The sequence below is a fragment of the Bubalus bubalis genome, chromosome 24 (genome assembly GCF_019923935.1).
Source record: "Bubalus bubalis isolate 160015118507 breed Murrah chromosome 24, NDDB_SH_1, whole genome shotgun sequence".
Lineage (NCBI taxonomy): Eukaryota > Metazoa > Chordata > Mammalia > Artiodactyla > Bovidae > Bubalus > Bubalus bubalis.
Window position 1 is genome coordinate 642,281 of NC_059180.1, and position 22,720 is coordinate 665,000.

A 22,720-nucleotide genomic window follows, 5' to 3' on the forward strand; every position below is an offset into this window, starting at 1 on the left:
TGGTGCTCCCGTGGGCCTGGGGGCCCTTCAGCCTGCTGTGGCGCTGCCTCGACCGTGTCTGTGGTCAGGTGCCCCGACCTTCAGAGGTCAGCCGGTGCTCCTGCTGCGTCTGGTTTGCCTCCTCGGAGACCCTCCTTTTTCCTCTGACACTTTATGTTTCAGTCTGTAATTTCTTTCTTTAGAATCACCTTCCCCAAATTAAGTCACCCAAATTCCCGAGTAAGCTGAAAAGCCATTCTTCTTGCAAATCTTATATGAAGATAATTTAATATAAGGCATAAACTAATAAACTAAAGACCATATATTAGAGCAGTAGCACAGTAAAAATCAAGCCACTCTAAGAGACAGATGAACAGTGTTTTAGCCAAGGGAAAAAGAAAACGAAGTAGAAACAAGATGTAAGTTATATTCTGTGCATAAATAACTTTAAAGAGAAATAGTAAAGATGACTTCTGTAACTTTAATGTATTTGGGGAGACATTATTTAATTGCAGTAAAATAAGAGGTGGGACGTCTGGCTAAGGTTTTGCAGGATCAGGATTATGTGAGTTTCCTGAGATGAGAGGAGGGTGAGTATTGTTTTATAGGATATTTAAGATTCTGGAAGTGAAAGTGTGAGTCACTTCAGCCACATCCGACTCTTTGCGACCCCATGGACTGCAGCCCACCAGGCTCCCTGTCCATGGGCTTCTCCAGGCAAGAATACTGGAGTGGGTTGCCATTTCCTTCTCCAGGGGATCTTCCTGACCCAGGGACTGAACCCAGATCTCCTGCATTGCAGGTGGATTCTTCAGTATCTGAGCCTCCAGAGAGATACACAAAATTTCTCTTCATTTGAGTGCTACCGACTTCAGCTGGCAATGGCACCCCACTCCAGTACTCTTGCCTGGAAAATCCCATGGATGGAGGAGCCTGGTGAGCTGCAGATCATGGGGTCGCGAAGAGTCAGACACGACTGAGCGACTTCACTTTCACTTTTCCCTTTCATGCATTGGAGAAGGAAATGGCACCCCACTCCAGTGTTCCTGCCTGGAGAATCCCAGGGACGGGGGAGCCTGGTGGGCTGCCGTCCATGGGGTCGCACAGAGTCGGGCACGACTGACGCGACTTAGCAGCAGTAGCAGTAGCAGACTTCAGCTGGGCAAATAGCCTAGCTCTGAGAGGCGGTCAATAGTCTTTAACACTCCTTTCAAATCTCATCACAGAATTTAGCAATAAAAAACAGCACAAAGTGTGGCACAGCGACTCCGATGCATCTCCAGAGAATTAAGCGCAGTGAAGGAAGGGCCAGCCCCCAAAGGCTATACATCGCGTGAGTCCATTCACAGAACATTCTTGAAATGGAAAATTACGGAGATGGGGAACAGATGAGCGCTGCCGGGCAGCAGGGATGGTGGCAGGGAGGTGGGCGTCGTGCAAGAGGGGGTCCCCATGGGGCTGACTGAGGTGGTGACACTGGGCCTGCGCAGGGGTGAAGCCCAGGGCCCTGAACCTGCACACGCCAGGAACACGTGAGGGGACACAGCGCACCGATGCCGAACCCTCCTTCCGTGCAGCCCTCCTGGGCCCCGTGGGGCCAGCTGTCCCAGGTAAGACGGGGGTGGGACGCACCCCCGGCTCCACTCCTGGCGCACGCGGCGGGGCTCCCTAGGACACCGCTGCCCCTCGTGTGGCGGGAGACAACAGGCGCTCTTCACGGTGGGGGTGCGCTGATGCAACATTCCGGGTTTTTAAATTCAATTTTTAAAACTTCATTTGTTTGGCTGCGCTGGGTCTTCATTGCGGCATGCAGGATCTGTTGCTCCATGCAGACCTTCTGCTGCAGCGCATGCAAGGACTCTCGTGGACTCCATGGTTGTGGCGGGTTGGCTTAGTTGCTCCGTGGCACCTGGGATCACAGTTCCCCCAACACGGATCAAAGCCGTATCTCCTGCATTGCAAAGCGGATTCTGAACCACTGGACCAGTGAAGTCCTTGCATATTCTGTTGATCCCCCCATTTCCCAGTTAACATAACAGTATGAATACTGCTTCGTGACCAAGCTAGGAAGAATGTATGTAATTGATGGTGTCATGCATGTGGCTGCACCCAGCCACCCCCGCTGCTCGGCCATCTGGGTTTTTGCCCTTCGATTTCAGAACCAAGCACTCCTGGGGGCATCCCCAGAGTGAGTCCTGCTCAGAGACTTCCTTTTCTAAGAGGTACAAGGTTAGGCAGGAAAATTGTCCAAGGCATCTGCTTGCTTCCCAAGCACAGGACTGAACTCGCCATGAGTAAGCTGGACCCCTCCTCCTGCTGGGCTCGGTTTTGTGCGGTGAAGCTGGGGGTCTGCGGAGGAGGAAGGCCTTGCGTCTAACTGCATCTGCTTTGGAAAGGTGGTTCTTCACTGTCTCGGCACGCGTGTCTCACCCAACGCCTGAGAGTCTGCCCAAGACTAGGTGCTGCTCCCAACTGTCAGGAGAGGCCGTGGGCCTTGTGGTGGGCCACACCAGCCACACTCTCCCACCTGGACCCCAAGGACGCGGACAAAGCACGTCATGGCTGAGGGGGGACTATTTTTACCTCATGAATATGCTACTTTGGGTAAACATCTGGGAGAAGATGCCTTCAGTTCCGTCTAGGAAGGCACAGGATAAATCTTACTTTACAGAAGGGTAGCAAGACCCCTATTTCTTCCTCTTCTGTGCAAAAGAAGTGGGTTAGAGTGTTTGCCGGAGCTGCTTCTGGTCCTGGGGGGCCTGGACTGGCCTTCTGAGCCCTCACCCATCCACGGGAGGAGCGGCCTGCTGGCTGGCTGTTCTCTGTGAGCCAGGAGGAACACCAAACATCCTGCTTCCAAATCGGAGTCAGGAAGAAAAGTCAGCGGGTAGAACAGGTGCAATGTGAGTTTTCCCGAGTGGCTGCACCCCATCCTGCTGCCCATGGAGGCGAGACCCTGAGACGTTGACCCTGCTGGTCTCTGCCAAGTTCCATGGCTCTGCCTGCAGGTCAGCTTGAGCACAGACTTGTGAACTTTGCGTCCAGCTAAAACATGGTTTCGTTAAGTACAGAAAACTATATGCATGTAAGATAGGAGTCTTCTCTGCTTGTAAAACTGTTCCAGGTACCAGAGAGAATAAAACGTACCGGTGTTCAACAAAATCACCAGAACTCCCACAGGCTCTGATATTCACCAGAGACAGTGGCTGCCTGCCCTGCCTGCCCGCCCAGTGATGCTGGGGGTGAGCCTTCTGGGAAGGACGGATTCTTCCATGACCATCAGAAGTGCATCTCACGGTGGGGTCAACCTTGATTGACTGAAGTCGCTCAGTCATGTCCAACTCTTTGCAACCCCATGGACTGTAGCCTACCGGGCTCCTCTGTCCATGGGATTTTCCAGGCAATAGTACTGGAGTGGATTGCCATTTAGTCCCAAAGTTGGGAAGGTTGCCTCCCATGGTCCCGCCCCTTGGGCATCAGTAACTGAATAGCCAGCTGCTAGAATTCTCAATCTTCCTCCTGAAAGCTGCCCCTTCCCATTCTTAATCGTCTTAGTCAATGGCAGCCCATTCCCCCACCTGCTCTGGCCAATACCCTGGAGACATCGATGCCTCAATTTTTCCCACCAACCTCCAATTCTATCCATCAGCATGTCCTACTGACAATATCCCAGACCCGCTGGCCACTCTCCATCTCTGTCACCATGGTAACACCCTAACCCAGGCCACCATCCTCTCTCCCAAGCCGCCTAACTGGACCTCCTGCTGTACTTAGTAAACCAGAAAGGAGAGCATGTCACTTGCCTGTTTAAAACTTTCTAGCGATTTTACATCAGTCCGGGTCTAAGCAAACAGACCCAACTTCAGGTGTGAATAACCAAGGGATTTAAGGTAGGGAGTTGACTGCACAGAGGTGAGGCAACCTGGAGGCAATGCAGCTCACATCACCGGAATCCATGCGGCTCTACACCAGAGGGACGAGGCCGGGGGCAGGGGGACGCTGCAGTCCGTGCAAATTCCCTGCTGTGGCCACATCAGCCTAGGGACATGGGGCAGTGCCCGGTGCACTGGCGCTCGGTAAATGCTGGTCTACGGGATGGACGGATGAGGGAGGGAATTGGCCTTCCCGCCGGGCACCCCCTTCCAGACTCCCTCACCCATTCTGGAGGCGCGGGTGGCAGCAGTGGCCTCTCCCTGGGCGGTGGCCGCCCCGCCGGGACCTCTGCCGGGGCAAGTGCAGCCTCCACGTCAGGGCCTGGCCTCCCGTGTCAGACGTGCTCCACTCAAGTCCTGCCTCTGCCCCTGCCCACACTGCTTCTGCATCCCTGTCAGTAGGGGGACCCTAATACAGACCGCTGCCTGGTAGGGTGGGTGAGGGTCCCCAGCGGGCCCAGTCTCAGGGCCGTGCAGCAGCAGGGGTGGGGGGCGCCTCTCCAGAGGACACCCCAGCCCGCGATGCTCTGGGGACAGCTCCTTAGAGCTGGGCAGCGTGTTTCCGAGCCTGGCCATGGGGTGGCGCTGCTCGCTAGCCGTTGGCCTGGGCGGCTCTGCTCGGCCTGGACGCAAGCCCTCCTCTGCCAAGGGCGGCTCTACCCAGGGCGGTCAGCACGGGCTTTCACACTTACAGCGCACGCTGTCGTGGGCTGCCCACAGAAGGGGGACTTCTTCCAGGAGCTGGACAGGAGATCCTCTGGCAGTCTTTGCTGATGTGGATTTTGGAAACTCGGGAAGGGTGAGACAAGGTTCCAGACACAGCTCCCTGTGGAGGACGACGGGTGGCACATGGGCCTGCCACCTGGACGGCCATCTCCCCACACCTCTTGCCAGCCCTACAGACACATGGTCGGAGCACCCTGACTCTGAGCTTAGGGGGTTCAGCCTGGGTACCCAGTCTTTGTTAACTGCATTCTGGGATGAAATCTTGATTGTGGAACTGTTGACACACGTGTAGTAACTATCCCTTCTATTAAACAGTCACTCACTGCCTCTCCTGAGCTTCAAGCCCCTCACCCCCACCAGCCTCCACGAGCCCTAGCAGTCTGACTGGTTGGCACTGGGGTACAGCGCCGGCCGGAGGAGTCCGGTCCAGAACCCCACCTTGGGGTCGGAGCAGGGGCAGCCCTGACGCGGGTCCTCCAACGGCTTGGTGGACCCAGAGGTCCTGTCCCCAGAAGGAACTGCCTCCCTGCCTGCCACCCCACCCCACCTTCTGCAGGCTGTCCCTCGTGTTTGTCACCAAACTGTGGCCCACCTTGCTCCGAGGCTGCCCCTCCTGGGCTGGTGTGTGCGTGTGTGTGTCTCAGGCTTAGCTGCTCTGCAACGTGGGGTACCCTTAGCTCTCTGACCAGGGACTGAACCTGCAGTGCGTTCCCTGAGGAAGAAGGATTCCTAACCACTGGACCACCAGGGAAGTCCTGGGATCCCTTTCCTAAAATGCTAAGTTTCATGTGATCAAATATGGTTCTAATCCTCAAGCCAACAGGCAGCTGTCCAGTGAACTCAGAGGAGCTGCTCTCAGATCCCTGGTGAGAAACACAGGAAAGCCCTCATGTCTTGCAAAGAAGAGCAGATACTTAAACGCCTAAAATTCCCGTGCACTGAGACTCCTTTCACGATGTGGCAGCGCTATATGGCAAACAGCTTGCTTCGTCTGACAAGTCAGATCTGCAGCCAGCTCGGATGGAGCTAGAAACCCCGGACTTTCTTATACAAACCTCAGCAGCAAAGGCTGCCCGCTGGCCTAAGTTGGACACGTGGCTGCCCGCGGGCAGGAGTCTTCGGCAGCTCCACGTTCCTCGGTCTGGGGTGGGCTTCCTGAGGGTGAGAAATGCTCGCTGGTAAAATGGCCTGCAAGCCCAGCTCCAGCAGGAATGGGTGGTGAGATGAGCACAGAAATCCTAGGGATGTGGAGGATTACGGTCCCCATAAATATTTATGGAGCAACAGCAGCTTCTTAGGCGGCGTGCACAGGACATCTGCCACCGAGGCCGAAACACATTCTGGATATTTCCATGCATCGACTCAAATAATGTGCTGCTTTTTTACAAAGTGAAATTGTAGCTTTAAAGTGAAGTTTTGGTCAATGGGCTTACTTCCTTCTAAATTCCTCATCTACCGAAACTGCCTGCCTCCAAGTTCTCAGAAGCAGCTCCCTGCCCCCGGATTCTGACCCCTTGCTGTCTCCTGCCAGGAGACCACCCCAGTGTCCCCCCACCCTGTCCTGGGGAGGGTGTGGGGTGTCCACCCCAGCTCCTCCTCAGCCTGCAGCCCCGGGCGGGTGGGCGTCTGGCTGGCGGTTTGCCCGCCTGCCCCAGAGTCCCTGTGAGGAGCCCGGCCCGCCTCCTGTTGTTTTGGGTTGTTGTCTCCACAGCGCTCCCGTACATATGGCACGTGGAAGCAATTAAAGCGGAGCTGCGGAGCGGCCAGTCCCCCAGGGCTGTGAGCTGCCAGGCTCCCCGCCTGGGGAGGCACCCACGCTCTCCGGAGTCAGTCTGCGCTGTTACTTTTCAAGGCTGGATTTCAACATCAGCCAACAAAAAACAGGAGTGCTTCTGTGTGAAGATGAAGCAGATCCGCAGCTGCTGCCGGCAGAGGCCACCTCCCGTCTGGAAACTGCCGTGGGCCATGGGCGTGTCCACACTACCGCCAAGGCCACGCACAGGAGACCTCGGGGCACAAAGGTCGTGAGGGCGTGTGCTTCGGCCTGTCCGCCCACGTGTCACTGGAGGAGACACCGCGTGGCACGCGGACTCCATGGGCACTCACAGCAGCTGACATGCTGTGGCCGCCACCTCCATGGCCACCATCAGGACACGTGTGCAGGCGTGGCTGCTAGGCGGGCTCTGGGCCCAGAAGGTAACAAGTTCTGGTCTCCTTTGCCAAAATGATATGTGTGCGTGATCAGTCACATCTGATTCTTTGCGACCCCATGGACTACAACCTGCCAGGCTTCTCTGTCCATGGGATTCTCCAGGCAAGAACACTGGAGTGGGCAGCCATTCTCTTCTTCAAGAGATCTTCCCGACCCAGGGATTGAACCTGAGTCTCCTGCATTGGCAGGCGGGTTCCTTAGCACTGAGCCAGCAGGGGAGTCCGCCAAAATCATGCAAAACAGAACAGGGATCGCTAGTTTTCTCTCAGCCCTGATGGGAAAAGAATCAAGCTTCCTAAGCGTGAGTTTGTGGAATGAGGCGGGGGACAGTTTACATCATCACTTGTCAAATGGCCTCCGTTTACTGACAGTCGACTTGATAAGCTCCTGCATATGGTTAATTAATATGTGAACTGGACATACCTGTGCATAAGGGGTTACACCCCAGGAAGGAGCCAGAGTCTACCCAACCTAAAGCGGGCAGCGATTCACCCCCTCTGAGTATGAAGGCATATTCTTCACCGTCACGGGGGTGGAGGGGCCTGAGTACGTGAGTTACAGCAGCAAACAGCAGATGCACGGAAAACGCTGCCAAGTTCAGACCTCAGCGCCGCGTACCAACTCTTCATGACGGTGCAGAGCGGAGGGGAGAGAGCAGAGGATGAAACTTCAATAGCGATCTAGGCTGACTGAACGATGACACCTCGACTTCAGTGTTCAGGACTAGGCAAGTAACTTGCTCTGAACTTCCCAGTAACACTTCACTTTACTTCCAAACTGAAGTAAATGGCATCAGGCTGGCCAGAGGCCGAGGGGTGGTTAGTAGTCACACCCAGAGCAGGGGCTCTGCTGTTCCTGCTTCTCACCCCAGCCTTTGTGGCCAGGACGGCTCGACAAATGGTCTGGAGACAACACATGGGAGTTTCACTCCCAACCCAGCAGCCATTGGGTCATGTGTGTGTATGAGACAGAGACAGAGAGAATGACATCCTGGCTGAGCAAGTCAGAGGACCATGAGTCTCCTTCTAACTGTGCTGTGAAAAAAAGACAGAAGCTGCTTGCAGGCAGGGAGCAAAGTGTTTCTCTGGGTGGTGCGATGAGCTCGGGGTTTATTTCTACAGGCTCAAAAGTACCCAGGGCTGTCATAAACTCCAAGGTGGCGTCAGGCTCAGCTGGGCTGGGGGGGAGCCCCGGGGCTCCCTCCCTTTGGCCTGTGCTCACTGGAAGAGATGATTTGCAGCATCAATTAGAGGACAGCATGGAAGCAGAGGCACTCAGCCACGCACTTTGATTTCAGGAGATAAGGTGGTCTCTGAGACAAAAGGCAGTAACTTTGCTTTAAATACGCCCACACACAGAGGTAGAAGACAAATGTTTGGACACCAAGTGGGGAAAGAGGGGGCTGGGACGAACGGGGAGATTGGGATTCAGGTATACACACTATTGATAGAATCTGTCTCCGATGCAAGAGACGCAGGAAATGTGGATTTGATCCCTGGGTCGGGAAGATCCCCATGGAGGAGGGCGTAACAACCCACTCCAGTATTCTTGCCAGGAAAACCCCATGGTCAGAGGAGCCTGGCGGGCTGCAGTCCACAGGGTTGCAAGGGGCTGGAAAGACCGAAGCTACTGAACACAGCACACACACCAGGCGACTGACGAGCTGCCGCGCCACACAAGGAGCTCGGGCAGCCCTCCGTGACGACCCGCGCGGGGAGACGGTCCCAAAGGGCGGGGTCACTCTGCTGTACACCTGAGGCTAACACAGTGTTCAGCAACTCTACTCCAATAAAGACTAATAAAAAATTGGGGGCTTCCCTCGTGGCTCAGATGGTAAAGCGTGTGCCTGCAATGCGGGAGACCCAGGTTCGATCCCTGGGTCGGGAAGATCCTCTGGAGAAGGAAATGGCAACCCACTCCAGTATTCTTGCCTGGAAAATCTCATGGATGGAGCCTGGTAGGCTACAGTCCATGGGGTCACAAAGAGTCGGACATGACTGAGCGACTTCGCTTCACTTTATGTGCCCAGAGATTTCTCTATCACTTGAGTACTTGGAAGAGAATTTGGGTATTTGGGTATCCATAGCATTTATAGCAATGGCACCCCACTCCAGTCCTCCTGCCTGGAAAATCCCACGGACGGAGGAGCCTGGTGGGCTGCAGTCCATGGGGTTGAGAAGAGTCGGACACGATTGAGCGACTTCACTTTCACTTTCCACTTTCATGCACTGGAGAAGGAAATGGCAACCCACTCCAGTGTTCTTGCCTGGAGAATCCCAGGGACGGGGGAGCCTGGTGGGCTGCCGGCTCTGGGGTCGCACAGAGTCGGACACGACTGAAGCGACTCAGCAGCAGCAGCATTTACAGCATTAGACACAGCTCACCTGTCCCGCTATCAACTGTAAGTGTCTTATGTTTCTCTAAACCAATGTTTTCAGCTTAATTTAAATTGAGACTAGATATCACTACTACAGGGGCAGCAGAGGATGAGACAGTTCGATAGGATCACCGACTCAATGGACATGAATCTGAGCAAACTCTGGGGGACAGTGAAGGACAGGGAAGCCTGGCATGCTGCAGTCCATGGGGCCGCAGGGTCGGACACGACAGCGACTGAATGACAAATCACTACTAAAAAATTATACTTCAGGCTTTGCGGCATTCTCCATTTCTAACACACTTGCATTAACAAAGTAAAATTAATCAGAATCTTCATCCTTCTTTTGACTGAGCCAGGACCCAAAACTGCATGCCCTGAGATGCGGTGTCTGCGCCACCTGTGACCGTCACCCAGAATTGGTTTTCATCTCGTGTTTAAGCCCCTGACGAGCCCTTTATTATTTTATGTTGCACAGTCGAGGCAGTTTACCGAGGTTCACTCCGGTTTGCCTTTTAGAGAAACCCCACTGGGGCGTCCTGCACGCCACTCTTCCTCCCGGGTTTCCTTACTTCCTCAGCAGCTCTTTCAGCCAGGCTCTGCGAGCACATGTCTTTCTGTCATTATTTCACCTACGATGGCTCAGGAGGAGTGAACAGTCCCGCACTGAGGGCCACGTTCTCCCAGCGTTTTGAAGATGTCGTTCCGTTGGACCTTGGACTCCATCCTGCATTTGAGAAGCCTGCTGTCTACACCACTTGTCTGCAGGAAAGCTGGTTTCCCCTGCTCGCCCCCCGTAAGACTGACCCTCTGCCTTTGGTAACCGTGATTTCGCAGCAGAGATTGGGATACAGACTTCTTTTTAAGTATCCTGCTTGGGATGTAAGTCTTATGAACACACGAAGGTATTTCCTTCATCGCGTCTGTGAAATCCACAGGCACTCCCTCTGTTCCACTTCCCACCCTCTCCTGGGAGGCCTGTCGGGTGGGTGGGGGTCACCTAGGTGGCCTCCATTCTTTATCTTTTCCATGCAATCCTGTCACCAGCCTCCTGGTCCCTCTGCCCTCCTCCCGCCCTCCCGGGCTCCATTTGGGTTCCACGCACAGAAATCACTGGAACTTCGTTTTTACTCCCAGTTCCCGCTGTTCCTTTATTGCTCTCAGAACACCTCACTCATCACAGAGGTGCATTTAACACTTGGGAATCTGACTGAGTTTTCAGAAACATCAGGAACAAACACCCAGAATTCTGAAAGAAAAAAAAAGTTTCCCCGGGGAACCTCATAAAACAGAGTCCCGTTTATAGACTCTCTCTTAGACGTCCTGTGTTCTCCTGGCAGGAGCCCCACCTCGTTCAGGCCTGGCCTCATTTATTTTGGTCCCACACACACGAGCTTATTTTGATAAGTGCACTAATGCTCCCACACTCTGACAGGTGAGTCGTCATCACCCCAGCTCCCTAGTGGTCACCAGCGTCCATCACCTCCTGCGAGAAGGTGGACCTCGCTGCCCACGGGCTGGGGTCTGTTCTCTGCGATCAGCTCTCTGGCAGTTGAGCCTCTCAGGATGGTTCCCTCCAGAGAAAAAATCTTCATGAGCAATGTGTGAACACCCTTCCTAAACCCCACACTCCCCCTAAGCGGGACGGCAGGCTGTCCTTGGCCTCTCCATGTGTCCGGGGTGGGACCCCGGCTTCCAGCTTCCACACCAGCCGGTAGGCCCCTCCTCTGTGGCTTTGTCTGAGGCCAGAGGGGGGCTTCTGTCCCAGCTGTGGGAACGCGCCCAGAGCTGGGAGAAGCTGCTCTACATAGCACTCCCAGGAAGCCCCCACCTTCACTAGGTTTGGATTTCCGTGAGTCTGGACACCTCTCACGTCCAGATGGTCTAATTAGGCAACACGCTGGCTTTCAAAGCACTGGAGCCTCAGCTCTGAGCCTCCCAGCCCTTCGTCCTGAAGATTCCAGTCGGAACAGAGGGTGGCCAGTGGAGGGCAGGTCAAGGACTGAGAACCAAGCCTCGGTCCAGACAGAAGTCCATTTGTCCCTGGGCTTCCTCCTCCGAAGGAAACGACCCCAGAGTGTTCCTGGGATAATGCTGAGGGTGGGGAGGTCAGGGGAGGGGAGTGGGAATCCTTGCTGGCTGGCCGGATGCCAGAGTGAAGCCCAAACACCTGGGCACCAGATGTGCCTTGGGCTTGAGGCCCACTGTTGACCGGCGGCTGCACTTTCCACCCAGAGCTGAGCTGCTGGGCCGGGATGCTGAGGACGGGCACCCGAAGCCAGCACCTTCCTGCCATCCCCCTTTTCTCCCACCTCAAGGCTGCGGCTCCCGGCTCACCTGCTGACCACAGCAGACTTCAGCCCGGACGCCCAACACCAGAGCTCGGTGCTCGCTGCACTGATTCACCTCCTGTTTCTGTGGAATTTCACTGGAGGGAGACGCACTGCTGAGTCTACTAGGAAGGTGGGCCGCGCCACAGCCATGTAGAGGTAAGGCGAGAAGCCACCGGCGGGCCACGCTGCCCTGACCAACGGCCACTTCCGGACAGCCAGGCGTGCGTGGCAGCATCTGCTGCGCTGGAGTTGCCAGGCCAGGGCGACGCAGAAGGTGAAGGCCACCGCAGCTCTGCTCTGGCTCGGGGAGCGGCTGGCTCCGTGCAAGCGGGGCAGGTTCTGCCCTCCTCCTGGCGGGGTCCATGCCTGGCTGCCTGCTCCTGGGATAACAGGCTTGGAGGAAAGGCAGCCTGAGCGCGTGCCTGCTATTTTGCCTTTGCAGGCACTGGGCATGTCCCCTCATCTCTATCTGTGAGGATGACAGATAGCAACCCAGGCTTTCCAGGACCCAGGGCATTGGGAAAGCAGGGTCCAGTACACTCCCTCGCCTGTCCTCACCTCCGGGGTCCCCGGGGCCTGTCCCCTTGCAGGGGTTTGCCCTGTGGTTGAAGTGTTGGAAGATTTTAATGTACTTCAGTTTAAAATGAGCAAGTTTAGGGTGGAAAATGGACGTGGCTGACAGGAATGTCCATACTCTGCCAGAAAGCACCGCAGGGGCCTGGCGCCCCCCGGGACGTGCGTGTCAGGAGAGTGGAGGCACATGCGGCCCACAGGAGTCTCCCAAATCCTCCCTGAAGGAGCTCCGCAGGCGAGCAGCCCGCCAAGGCAGGCGGCTGCTGTTCCCATCATCCCCCCCCACCACATCACGCCCACGGCCCCGACCTGGGACGGGGAGGAGCAAATTCACTATGTACAAGCGAGAGAGCAGAAAACACAGAGAGTGACCACCTGACCCAGCAGCTCCACTCCCAGCTCTGCACCCAAAGAACGGAAAACCAGGCCCCACACACACACATCCACACGTTCACAGCAGCTGTGCACAAAACAGTCAGAGGTGGAAAGAAATGTCCACAGCAGGTGATGGACAAACGGGCTAGCCGTACACACACTGGGTGGTGACTCGGCCAGAAAGAGGAGCACAGCCCTGACACACGGCCATGAGCCCTGAAAACACGATGCTCCGTGACAGAAGTCAAAAATACAAGGCCGCATGGTGAGCGATTCCGTTATGTGAAACACCCAGAACAGGCCAATCCAGAGACAGAAAGATAAGTGGCCGCCAGGGGCTGGGAGAAGGGCAACCGAGAGTGACCACTAATGGGCCCAGGGCTCCTTGGGGACGAGGAAAGAGGTGTGGGCGGAGGTGGTGGTTGCAGGCTGTTGTGATGGTATTGCCCGTGTTCGCTGTAAGATGGTGCACTTCACATTATGCAAATGTCACCTTGCGAAGGCCACTGCAGGACTCCCTGGCGGCCAGCGGTTAAGACTCCAAACCTTCAATGCAGACTGCGTGAGTTTCATCCCTGGTTGGGGAACTAAGATCCCACATGCCACGTATCAGGGCCAAAAAACCAAAGAAACCACTTCACAGAATTATGCATCTACTCCAAAGACAAAACAATTCCACCACTGCGTGAAAGAGCAGATCTGTGTGTCTCTCTGTGAGATCACCTCAGACGGAACAAAGCAGAACGTCGCCTGAACCCCCCAGATGAAGACAACCCACCTGGCAAGCCTCCTGTCGACTGGAAACTTCTTCCTGGTCTGAACCAGCGACATCTCTCTCGCCGAACTGCTCTTTTTCTGATTTGGCTTGTTTCACATTTGAAGTAGCTTGGGATCAGCTCTAATATTTTTTGCTTTAAAAAGTAGTAAAAATTAATTAATCTACAACTGTACTGATAGCAAAAGTTAATAGAAATTTTAATAAAAACACCACCTCAATAAGCTTCCCTATTGTTCTAATAAATGAAATAGTAGTTTAGAACTGTAGATAAAAAAATTAATAAAACAGCAGAGACTCGGGACCACGAAGCTCAAATAACGGGACGCAGCCTCTGCTCAGCCCCTCCAGTCGGAGCGCTGAGGGGCGCCCTCCGCGTGCAGCTCTCGTTTCGTGCTGCGTATTGGAAATGTTCCCCAACGTTTAACGAATGTGCCTTGTTTGGTGGCTTATTTTGAATTATTCTGAGACATTTACCCAATACCAAAGAGGCTTGGTGGCAACTTTAGCAGCCGAGCGTCCACACTGTGGTGATATGTTCACAGAGAAAGTAGGCAGGGAGAGTTCTTTAGGAAAACCCAGACTCTCAGCCGCGAGCATCGGGAAAGCTGGGCTCTAAATGCCCTGGAGGCCAAGTCTCCGTGTGGTTTCCTAGGGGGAAGGAAAGGGTGTTTGTCTGACCGCTTTTTCTTTCCAGCACTGTGACCGGAACTTAAGGGTGGGGGAAACCACTGACCCCAGGGAAACAAAAACAGGCCTCGTTTTCCGGGACAGGGGCCTCTGGGTGCAAAATCAAACGGGAATGTTTCAACTTGGGTGGAATGTTTTAAAAGGTGAGGAAGAGTGGAAATGAAAGCTGTAGGGAAGAGGAAAACCTTTGTCAGTTGGTTTTAATGGAGACAGCTTTTCCTTGCTAAATGCCAGCACCAGAACTTAAGTGAATTTAAATGTTTAAACATAGGGGCGTTCGCTGTGCTGAGCACACAGAGAGGAGGAGGAGTGTCACCTCAAGGGCCACGAAGGGGCAGAGGGCAGAAACCCAGGCCTCCCAAGGCAGCGTCCACACCTGCAGGGCTGCCCCCGGCCTGCCCAGCGCCCCCCAGGAAGGTGAGTGGGGCTGTCCTCTGCGGCAGAGGGACTGCTGAAAGGGGATCCCTGGGCCCCTCCTGGGCCACCTTTACTCCCTCCCCAGAGAGGGGGCCAGAGAACCAGAGGGGCTCCTTTAGAAATAAGCACATTCGGAGGAACAGAGAAAGCCATAAGAAAGCCTCCACGGGCTTCTGTACCTGCAAAAGCTCTGAGACCCCAAGCCTGGGGGCTAGCCCTCCTGGAGAAAACCTGAGAAATCTCTTTAAAATTATGGAAAATTTCAACTATGAACGCAAGCGCAGAGACTTAATAGCATGAATCCCCGTGTACCCACCACAAGGGCACTCCCCTCTCCGCTCTCCTCTCTATCGCAGGGAAAATGTACACGGCATACAAGTTACCATCTTGGCATTTTTCCAGGGTGCAGTTCAGGAGCAGTAAGTACATTCATGCTGCTATGCAGCCATCACTGCCATCACCTCCAGAACTTTCTCATCTTCCCGAACTGAGACTGTCCGCGTTTGACACTGAGCCCCGCTCCCCCAGCCCCTGGTCCCCACCCCCTACTTCCTGTCTCCACAACCCTGACTCCTCTGGGGACCTCACAGAAGTGGGGTCACGCAGTGTCTGTCCTTCTGTGTCTGGCTGCTCTCTCTGAGCATCACGTCCTCAAGCATTATCAACCCCTCCACTGGTTTTTAGGCTCAAGAAATTCTGAATCCCAGAGAAACACAATCCTCAGTTCAAGCCGCACTGCCTTTCCTTTCCTTAAGAACAATGATGACGCTTTCCCCAACTCTCCCCCAGTATAAATTCACTCGGCCCTCACAGCCAGCTCACCCTGCAGCTGAGCCGGGCACGTGGGGCTCAGGGAGGCCCAGAGGCTCCTCCAGCATCGCTCAGACAGCGGCGGCCGGACGCAGAGGGCTCCTGTGTGGGCTCTGTCCCAGGGCCCTTTTCGCCTCCCACGGAAGGACGGTTTCACTTCTGCAGAATCCGTCATTAGGTCATCTGGTCGAGGACTTTCCCACGCGTAGGACAGTGGGCTCCTGGGGCCTGCAAGACGACCACAGGGGGCACACAAACAGGCAGTCTTCAATAAGCGTCACTTATCTCAAGCGTCACTTACCTCTGTGTGAGAAAAAGCAGCGGGCACGTTGAACTTGGGATTTCACAGACTTGGTCGAGGGTGAGGCTGAATTAAAAAGCAATTCTGGGGAACTCCCCCGCGGTCTAGCTGTTGGGACTCACCACTTCTACTGCGAGGGACCCGGGCTCAATGCCTGGTGAGGGAACTAGATTCTACATGTGGCAACTAGAGTTCATACGCCACGACTGAAAACCCCACATGCCGCAACTGAGGCCTGGGCAGTCAAATAAAAATATTTTTTAAAAAAGCAATTCTGGGGTATTCCCTGGTGGTCCGACGGTTAGGGCCTGGGTTCAATTCCTGGTTGGGGAACTAAGATCCTGCAAGCTTCAAGGTGCAGCCAAAAAAATTTATTAATTTTTTAAAAAAGCAATTCTGCTTGAAGTATATTTAAAGAGAAAGAGAAAATACACCCTGGTGTGTGCATACACTACAGCAAGACTTCAGTGACTGACATCTGGGAGATACTGAGTCCAGGGGGCTTTCTTCTCTGGAGAGTGAACAAAGACAAGCCCCCGCCATCCGGGACGGCCCCCCAGGAGCCCCGCGCTGTCCCAGAGCAGCAGCCCCGACAAAGCCACCCTCTGGGGAGCCACGGGGGGACACACCTCACCGCGTCCACCACAGACGAGACGGTACCACAGGGGAGAGGCCTCCTCTCCGGGCGAAGGCACCCGGAGGCGCCTCCCAGCCTGGGGGTTCACCAGGTCACCCCGGTCCAGGAGGACCCTGCTGCCGCGCCCCGGGCCTGCCTCAGCCCCTCGAGGCCCGCAGCCCACTTTCGGGCCCGGCCTCCCAGCCCTCACCCCTCGACTCCCAGGCGCACCCTCTCCCTCCTGCCACGAGCTCTGCACCCCACCTGCAAGCTGGGTCCTGGAGGTCTCATCCACGAGCAGGGCGGCTGGGACAGGCCACTGCCCGGAGCCCCGCACGCCAGCCTAGGCCAAGCGCACCCGCAGGCCTCCCCGCGTCTCCGGGGGCGGCCCCGCCCCTTCCGGTTGGCGCCCCTGGACTTCCGGCTCCTCCTCTGTGTCTGGCCTGCTGTAGGCGTTGGGTCGCAATCATCTCCGTCTCAAGGCCTGTCGCTCATCACCCGTCACACACAGCCTCCCCGGCCCCACAAGGCCGTTCTCAGTGACTTCGAGGGGAAGCTTCATAATCCATGTGAAGCTCCCCATGGCTGAGGTGTGGGGGTCAGCTGGACACTCCCTACCCCCCCAAACTCGGTCAGGCCCGAGCTTTAATTTGGTCGAGTTTTTGAAAGCAAAGGCTGGCTCTTTAGTAATGAAGACGCCTTGAGAGTGGGCGTGGTTCAGCCGCTACACAGGACACACTGGACACCTGAGCCTGGACCCTGGGCCCATCTGACTGGTCAGAGGAGGAGGGGTGACTGGTTCTGACCCCCTCCCCTGCTTGCCCTCGTCCGTAGGTCCAACAATCAAACAAGTCATGTGTCCTGGAATCAGACTGGCCGAGGTAAAGCGTCCAGGACTTGGCCTCCTGCCACACCACCCCACCCCCGCCCCCCCACTCCGAGTAGCCTGCAGGGGAGCGTGTGCCAGTCATTCTCGGGGCCAGGAAGCATAATGAGGGCCTGGGTGAGCCCGAGGAGGGGCGCCTCTACCCCACTGGCTTCTGGGACCAGAATCCTCTTCCCAAGGTCTCCCAGGCTCTCTCTTTGCTTGCCACCACTGTGTCCCTGGGATGGAAGGCTTTCTTCTAAGGAGGACAACAGCGAGCCACTGAGAGCAGCCTCTTGTTCCTGCAGGAGCCTGGGGATAAGCACGGTGGCCATGTGGGAAGGCAGGAGCAGAAAGGCCGTGTGGAATGACTTGAGTTGTAAACCTGGGCGTCTCTCTGTCATCTCAGCTGCCATCCGCTGGGACAGGGCTGAGTCCTAGCTGGTGCCCATGCCCCAGTGGGCATGTGGTTCCTTCTCGTGGACCTGCGGCCTCTCTGTCTGGATTTCTCCTCGGGCAGCTTGCAACTCAGGGTGTCTGCAGCCTTTAACTTCGAGTTAATTCAGGCTGTCAAGTAGTTCTCCGTTTTCTCCTGGTGGGTGGAATAAAACTGACGTCTGACTCTCTAGCCAAGTCAGAGACTCATAAACTCTGCCTTTGTTTATGAATTTCTTCAGAGCCATTTAGACATTCCCGGCATCCTCCCCCCCTCCCCCTGGCTGCTGCCATGAATCAGAAACTTCTGGGCAGCAATGAGCTCAGACTGGAGTGGGCAGGGGGGCTGAGGGGGGCGGCCACCTGAGTCTATGCTCTCCTACAGACTTCCGTTCTGTCGTCTCCAGTGCTTGCCTCAGTTTCTCGTGTGCGGAGTCGCTGGATGGGCTCTGCTGAGAATTAATTAACAAATGTCCATTAAACGTTCGTAGGGTGAGTGCTCTGCAGCTGCTAAGTGGTATTAAATAATTACAACCTCAAATGAGGAGCTATTGTGTTGTTGATCCGATGCATGAAAATGTTGTGCTGTGTCTTTTCACAACGCCTTTATTTAACGAGAGTTGATCTTGGCAATTTGGTTTATTTTCTCAGCCCTTTTAATTTCAGACTCAGGGGTTATTAGCAGATAACTGCTCATTTCTGCTGTAAATCAAGAAAATGCTCATTAGAAACCCAGTGCTGTGATTGCTAGGAGTTTGGGCTCATAAAGAATGGGATGATGACAAGATTTGGTGCTAAAAATGAGCTACATTAAAAATTTTTTTCTTTGTTTTTGTTTAGGGAAAACTAAATGGCCTTTTCTGAAGTGAACAACTTCTTAATTGCTTTGAAATCCAAATCATAGTTGACGAAGCTCCATGGACATTGAGGATCACACTGGCCTCAGGGCTGGGGAGGATGGAGTTACGGATGGAGGAGCCTCCCCATGGCCACTCTGGGTGCCCAGACTGCTCCGCCGGTGTTGGCATCTCACTGACGGGACGGAAAGGTGTGGTTTCCACCAGGCTGGAGCAGATGGCACACACAGAAGCAGATAGAAAACAGAGAGGGCCAGAAGTGATCTTAGGACCATGTCTATAACTCACAGTCGTGAGGTTGCCAGGGATGGCAGGGGGTATTGCCAGCGAAGTATTGGGAGTTTGGGGTTAGCAGATGTGAACTGGTAAAATAGGATGGATTAACAACCAAGTCCTCCTGTAGAGCACAGGGAACTCTATTCAGTATCTTGTGATAGACAATAATGGGACCATAATAGGAAAGAACATACGTATATATGTGTGACTCAGTAACCTTGCTGTACGGTAGAAATGAACACAATGCTGTAAATTAAAAAAAAAAACAAAGAGTGCTGATGTTTAAAACAGATGTCCCCGGTGGGGACAAGTGGCCATGTTGATCCACAGAGAGAGTTTTCAGGCCTGACCCCCACATTCCTCATTTATACAGTCCTTCCCAGACTGGTAGAATTTCTTTTTGCAAAATTATCCTTGTCTAATCCATAGAGACGAAAGTGGATTAGTGGTTGCCAGGGGCTGAGGGGGGAGGGGCAGGAGATGGGGAGTGACTGCTAATGGGTGTGGGATTCTTTGGGGGGCGATGACAGTGTTCTGGAATTACCGGCGATGGCTGCTCGGCTCTGTGAACGCGCTGAAAACGCGGCACTGTACAGTCTAAAAGTGTGCATTGGGTGGTGTGGCAGTGACATCTCAATAAAGCTATTTAAGAAGTACCCTTGCCGCTCGTTGCTGGCCCAACTCCAGCTCCTGGACCTCTGGTCCCCAGCTACGGCGGCAGGCTCCCAGGAGGTGACTCTGCCAGTCCTACCGGCTGTACTGGACTCTGTCATCAGCCTTTGCTTCTGCCCAAACACTTGCAGAAGTTGTCACGTGCAGAGCGCTCGAGGACCAAGCTGGGGTCAGAATTCCGAGCTGCACCTGAAGCATAGAGGGCCTGGACTTGTGCTGCAGCATGACACTGATGTGTAAAGTCCCTGTAGGAGGAAAACCAGAGTGCGCCGTGGGCTCCAGGCAACGGGGTGGAAGGAGACAAGGGGCCTTGTCTTCTTTCTGGACTCTTGGCAACGACCGGACCCTCTGAAAGGAATCATGGTTGCCCTGTCATTAGGTCAGCAGGGAGACGGCAGAGCTGCCCAGAATCAGGCCTCGGGCCCCCGCACCGGGGCCGGGGCATGGACGGTGACAGCCCCGTCAGCAAGTTCCTGCTGGGCCGCAGGTGCCGTGGGCACCCCTACCGTGTTCGCTCTTCTTTCTCTCGCCATCCCTTTATTTTAAATGTTTAATGAATTAAAAAAACTAGTTGTCTAGACAGGCTTAGAAACAGGAACTTCCTTCTCCTAGCCTCGACATGGGATGTCTCCAGGGGACACGTTGGTGTCTTGAGGACTGGCTTGCAGAGGGCCACCACTAGGCCCAGGGAGTGGCATTTGTGGGATAGAAAATGAAAGCAGGCAGAATCTGGGTGGAAAAAGTGGGGTCTCCAGGACTACAGAGATGTCACCAAGACCACACTGCTTATTGGCGTCCTCCCACAGCTCCGCTCTGCCTGGGCCCATCCACCTCCTGGCTGGCACCACACCCGCTGCAGAGAAAGGTGACCTTCTGATGCCCTTGGGCCACACGCCACCTTCCTCCTGCCTCACTGGTCAAAGAAGGAGCCCTGGGCCAGACAGGGGTCTCCAGAAGAGTGAAGAGAGACCACAGCCCAGCCACCGCCCAGGAGCAGCCCGTAGATTCCAGAGAAAGCTCCTGGCTCTGTGCAGCACCTCCTGGACGCAGCCCCCGCCCCCACTCCCCACAAGGCCCAGTGGATGGGAGCGACCATTTGCTGTGGCCTCGGGCCGCGGCTCAGGGTTGTGCTGGGAGGTCCCGGCTAGCCGCAGGCACTGCAGCCGCACCCGGAGGAGTCCCTGTGCCAGGTCGGCGGGGCCTGCTCTCCTTCCCCGGGCAGGACCGGGAACCGGAACCGGAGGACGGCAGCCCCGCTCAGCAACACTTCTCTTTGTTTACCAGGCACGCCACGCGGCGGGCCTGCTCTCTCTCCAGCCGCTCTCTCTGCCAGCTTCACGTCCAGCGAGGGACAAAGGGGCCTGCGGCGGATTAGCTGCCCGGCGGGCGGGCCCGCGGTTCCCGCGGCGGCAGCTGCTCGCCCGCCTTGCCAAGGCGGCCGTCCTGTCCCGTCCCCGTTCACTGAGGGCGGAGCGCGGCCCGGGCAGGACGCCTTCTGTGTTTATCTGCAAGGCCGACCCCGTCCCCGCCCCGTCGAGCCGGCCGGGCCAGGCTGGGGGCCGCGGGGTCAGCGGCGGACAATGGGCGGGCGCGCGCGCGTCCGCCCGACTCCGGGCCTTTGTTGCGGGAGCCTCGTGCCGATGGGTTAATGGGGCAGAAGCGATCGGTGAAGGGCGACAGAAGTGGGCTTTGAAAGAGGGTGTCAGCGCAGGGCGGCGAGACAAAGGCCAAAACACACACGGGCGGAGAGGGACAGATGGGGACGGGCGGCGGAGACAATTAGGCGGCGGGCGCGGAGCGGGCGCGGGGCGGGCGCGGCTCCATCGTTCTGCGGTTAACCAGGCCCGGGCGCGCCGCTCCTTCGCCTCTGCGCCCGGGAGGGAGGGACGGGGGGCGGGGTATCCCCTCCCCATAAACAGCCGCAGAGCAGGTCCTGGGCAGCCCGCCGGCCACCCCTGTTTTCCTCCCTGAAGGCCTGGGAACACATCACGCAGCCAGCGCCCCCGGGCCGGCTCGCAGGACCAGCGCGAGGACTGGTCGGTCCGCGGGATGCTAGCCGGGCCCGCCAGGCGGCGCTGCTTCCCGCCCGGCCGCGGCCGGCTCTGCAACCCGATGCTGTTTAATTAACGTGCAAATTGAGTAGATTAAATGACTCTAAATAATTAGCCACAGATCCTATAAACAGGATAACATATTTAATTAAGCAGCGATATAGATTTTGGAAACTGTTAATGTATTTTTAGAATGGCCGCTTAGATCTTTCACTTCCCCCCCTAACTTCAAACATGTAACTACAGCCCTGGGTACGTGGATAAATATCTGGAAACAAGATTAGGCCTGTTAACTTCAACTAATAGAAATGTTGGCTTAACAGGGACGTGCTCCGCCCCCGCGTGGGCACTGCTTGGGGCCCCACAGCCCGAGCTGGGGGGCCGGTTCTGTTCAGCTTGGTGGTGAGGGGGTGCATGGGCCCACCACCCCTGACACAGGGGTAGGATGGTGTGGGGATGAGGGGGGATGGGAGGAGGTAAGTGAAAAATACAATCCAATTTCATTATATCAATCACATTTAATTGGCAATTTGTACAAGCAGTGACCGGGCTGGCTTTAGGTAAAACTATTAGGCGACAGGCGAGTGTGCTACTAAAATTCTTGGTTAGTTAATTAGTGTCTGAACTGCGGAGGGAAAGGATCCTCAGATTTACTCTCTACAAAGAGAGAGCAGCCCAGACAATTCATTAGGCAGGCGGCTTGTAAATTAGAGCTAAGTTAACCTGATTTCCCTTAATTAAAACATCTTTTCTCGTTTACGATGTGGATATAAGTAGATCTCCAGGGTTTTGAATTTTCTGCAACAGCAGATGGTCAGCTAGAAGCAGATAATAGTTAACGCTTTCTCTCTACCAGATCCGAACAACGTGAGCCGCTGGCCCATCTGAGGATTAAAAGGAGAGATAACAAAGAGTGTTAACCCTTCCCCGTCTCCCCTCCGCTCAGAGACTCTGAGGGAGGGGCTGTCCTGGCCTGGGGCCCCTGGCCACGGGAACCCTGGGCAGGAGGAGGGATGAGAGTTCTGGGGAAGTGGCCACTGGGCCGTGCGAAGGGAGAGTCCAGGGAAAGGGGTGGAGGGACGCTGCTGCTGAACTGCCTGATGGGCAGGGTGCCGGGAGGTGGCCACCTCCAGGCTTCCCTTCTGGGTGCCCAGCCACTGCTTGGCCATCCAGCCCTCTGCCCGGCACAGCCCTAGTCCCCGGGCCCCCAGCGCCTTCTTGCCTCAGGTCCTTGTCTTCGTGCCTGAGCCCTGTCTGGGTGCAGATGGCCTGCCTGGGCCCAGCGGACCACTGGACTGCCTCATTTTGCTGCAGCTCAGCTCGGCCTTTAGTTGCTCCCTGGACTCTAACGCCCTCCATGGGGTGTGGGCAGGAGACCCTGAAGCTGTGGGGGGCCATCAGGGTGGACCCTCGGCCTTCTGTTCACATCACTGCTTTCCTCAGGGAAG

The 22,720-nt window shown here is 55.6% G+C and overlaps 1 protein-coding gene and 1 long non-coding RNA gene across 2 annotated transcripts; one reads left to right on the forward strand and one right to left on the reverse strand.

Annotated features, from left to right (window-relative positions):
• Positions 1 to 1,055: 1,055 nt before the first annotated feature.
• Positions 1,056 to 16,511, reverse strand: LOC112581832. Its single transcript, XR_003106485.3, has 6 exons — positions 16,381 to 16,511; positions 15,212 to 15,427; positions 13,286 to 13,418; positions 5,693 to 5,792; positions 4,604 to 4,737; positions 1,056 to 1,930 (listed from the first exon to the last, which is right to left on the reverse strand). It is a non-coding gene; the product is annotated as an uncharacterized LOC112581832 (long non-coding RNA).
• Position 16,512: 1 nt separating this feature from the next.
• Positions 16,513 to 22,333, forward strand: LOC123331605 (translation initiation factor IF-2). The gene is made up of 2 exons (XM_044936114.2): positions 16,513 to 16,997; positions 18,257 to 22,333. The coding sequence occupies exon 2, from the start codon at positions 19,987 to 19,989 to the stop codon at positions 21,190 to 21,192; it is 1,206 nt and encodes a 401-aa protein (XP_044792049.2). The 5' UTR covers positions 16,513 to 16,997; positions 18,257 to 19,986; the 3' UTR covers positions 21,193 to 22,333.
• Positions 22,334 to 22,720: the final 387 nt, after the last annotated feature.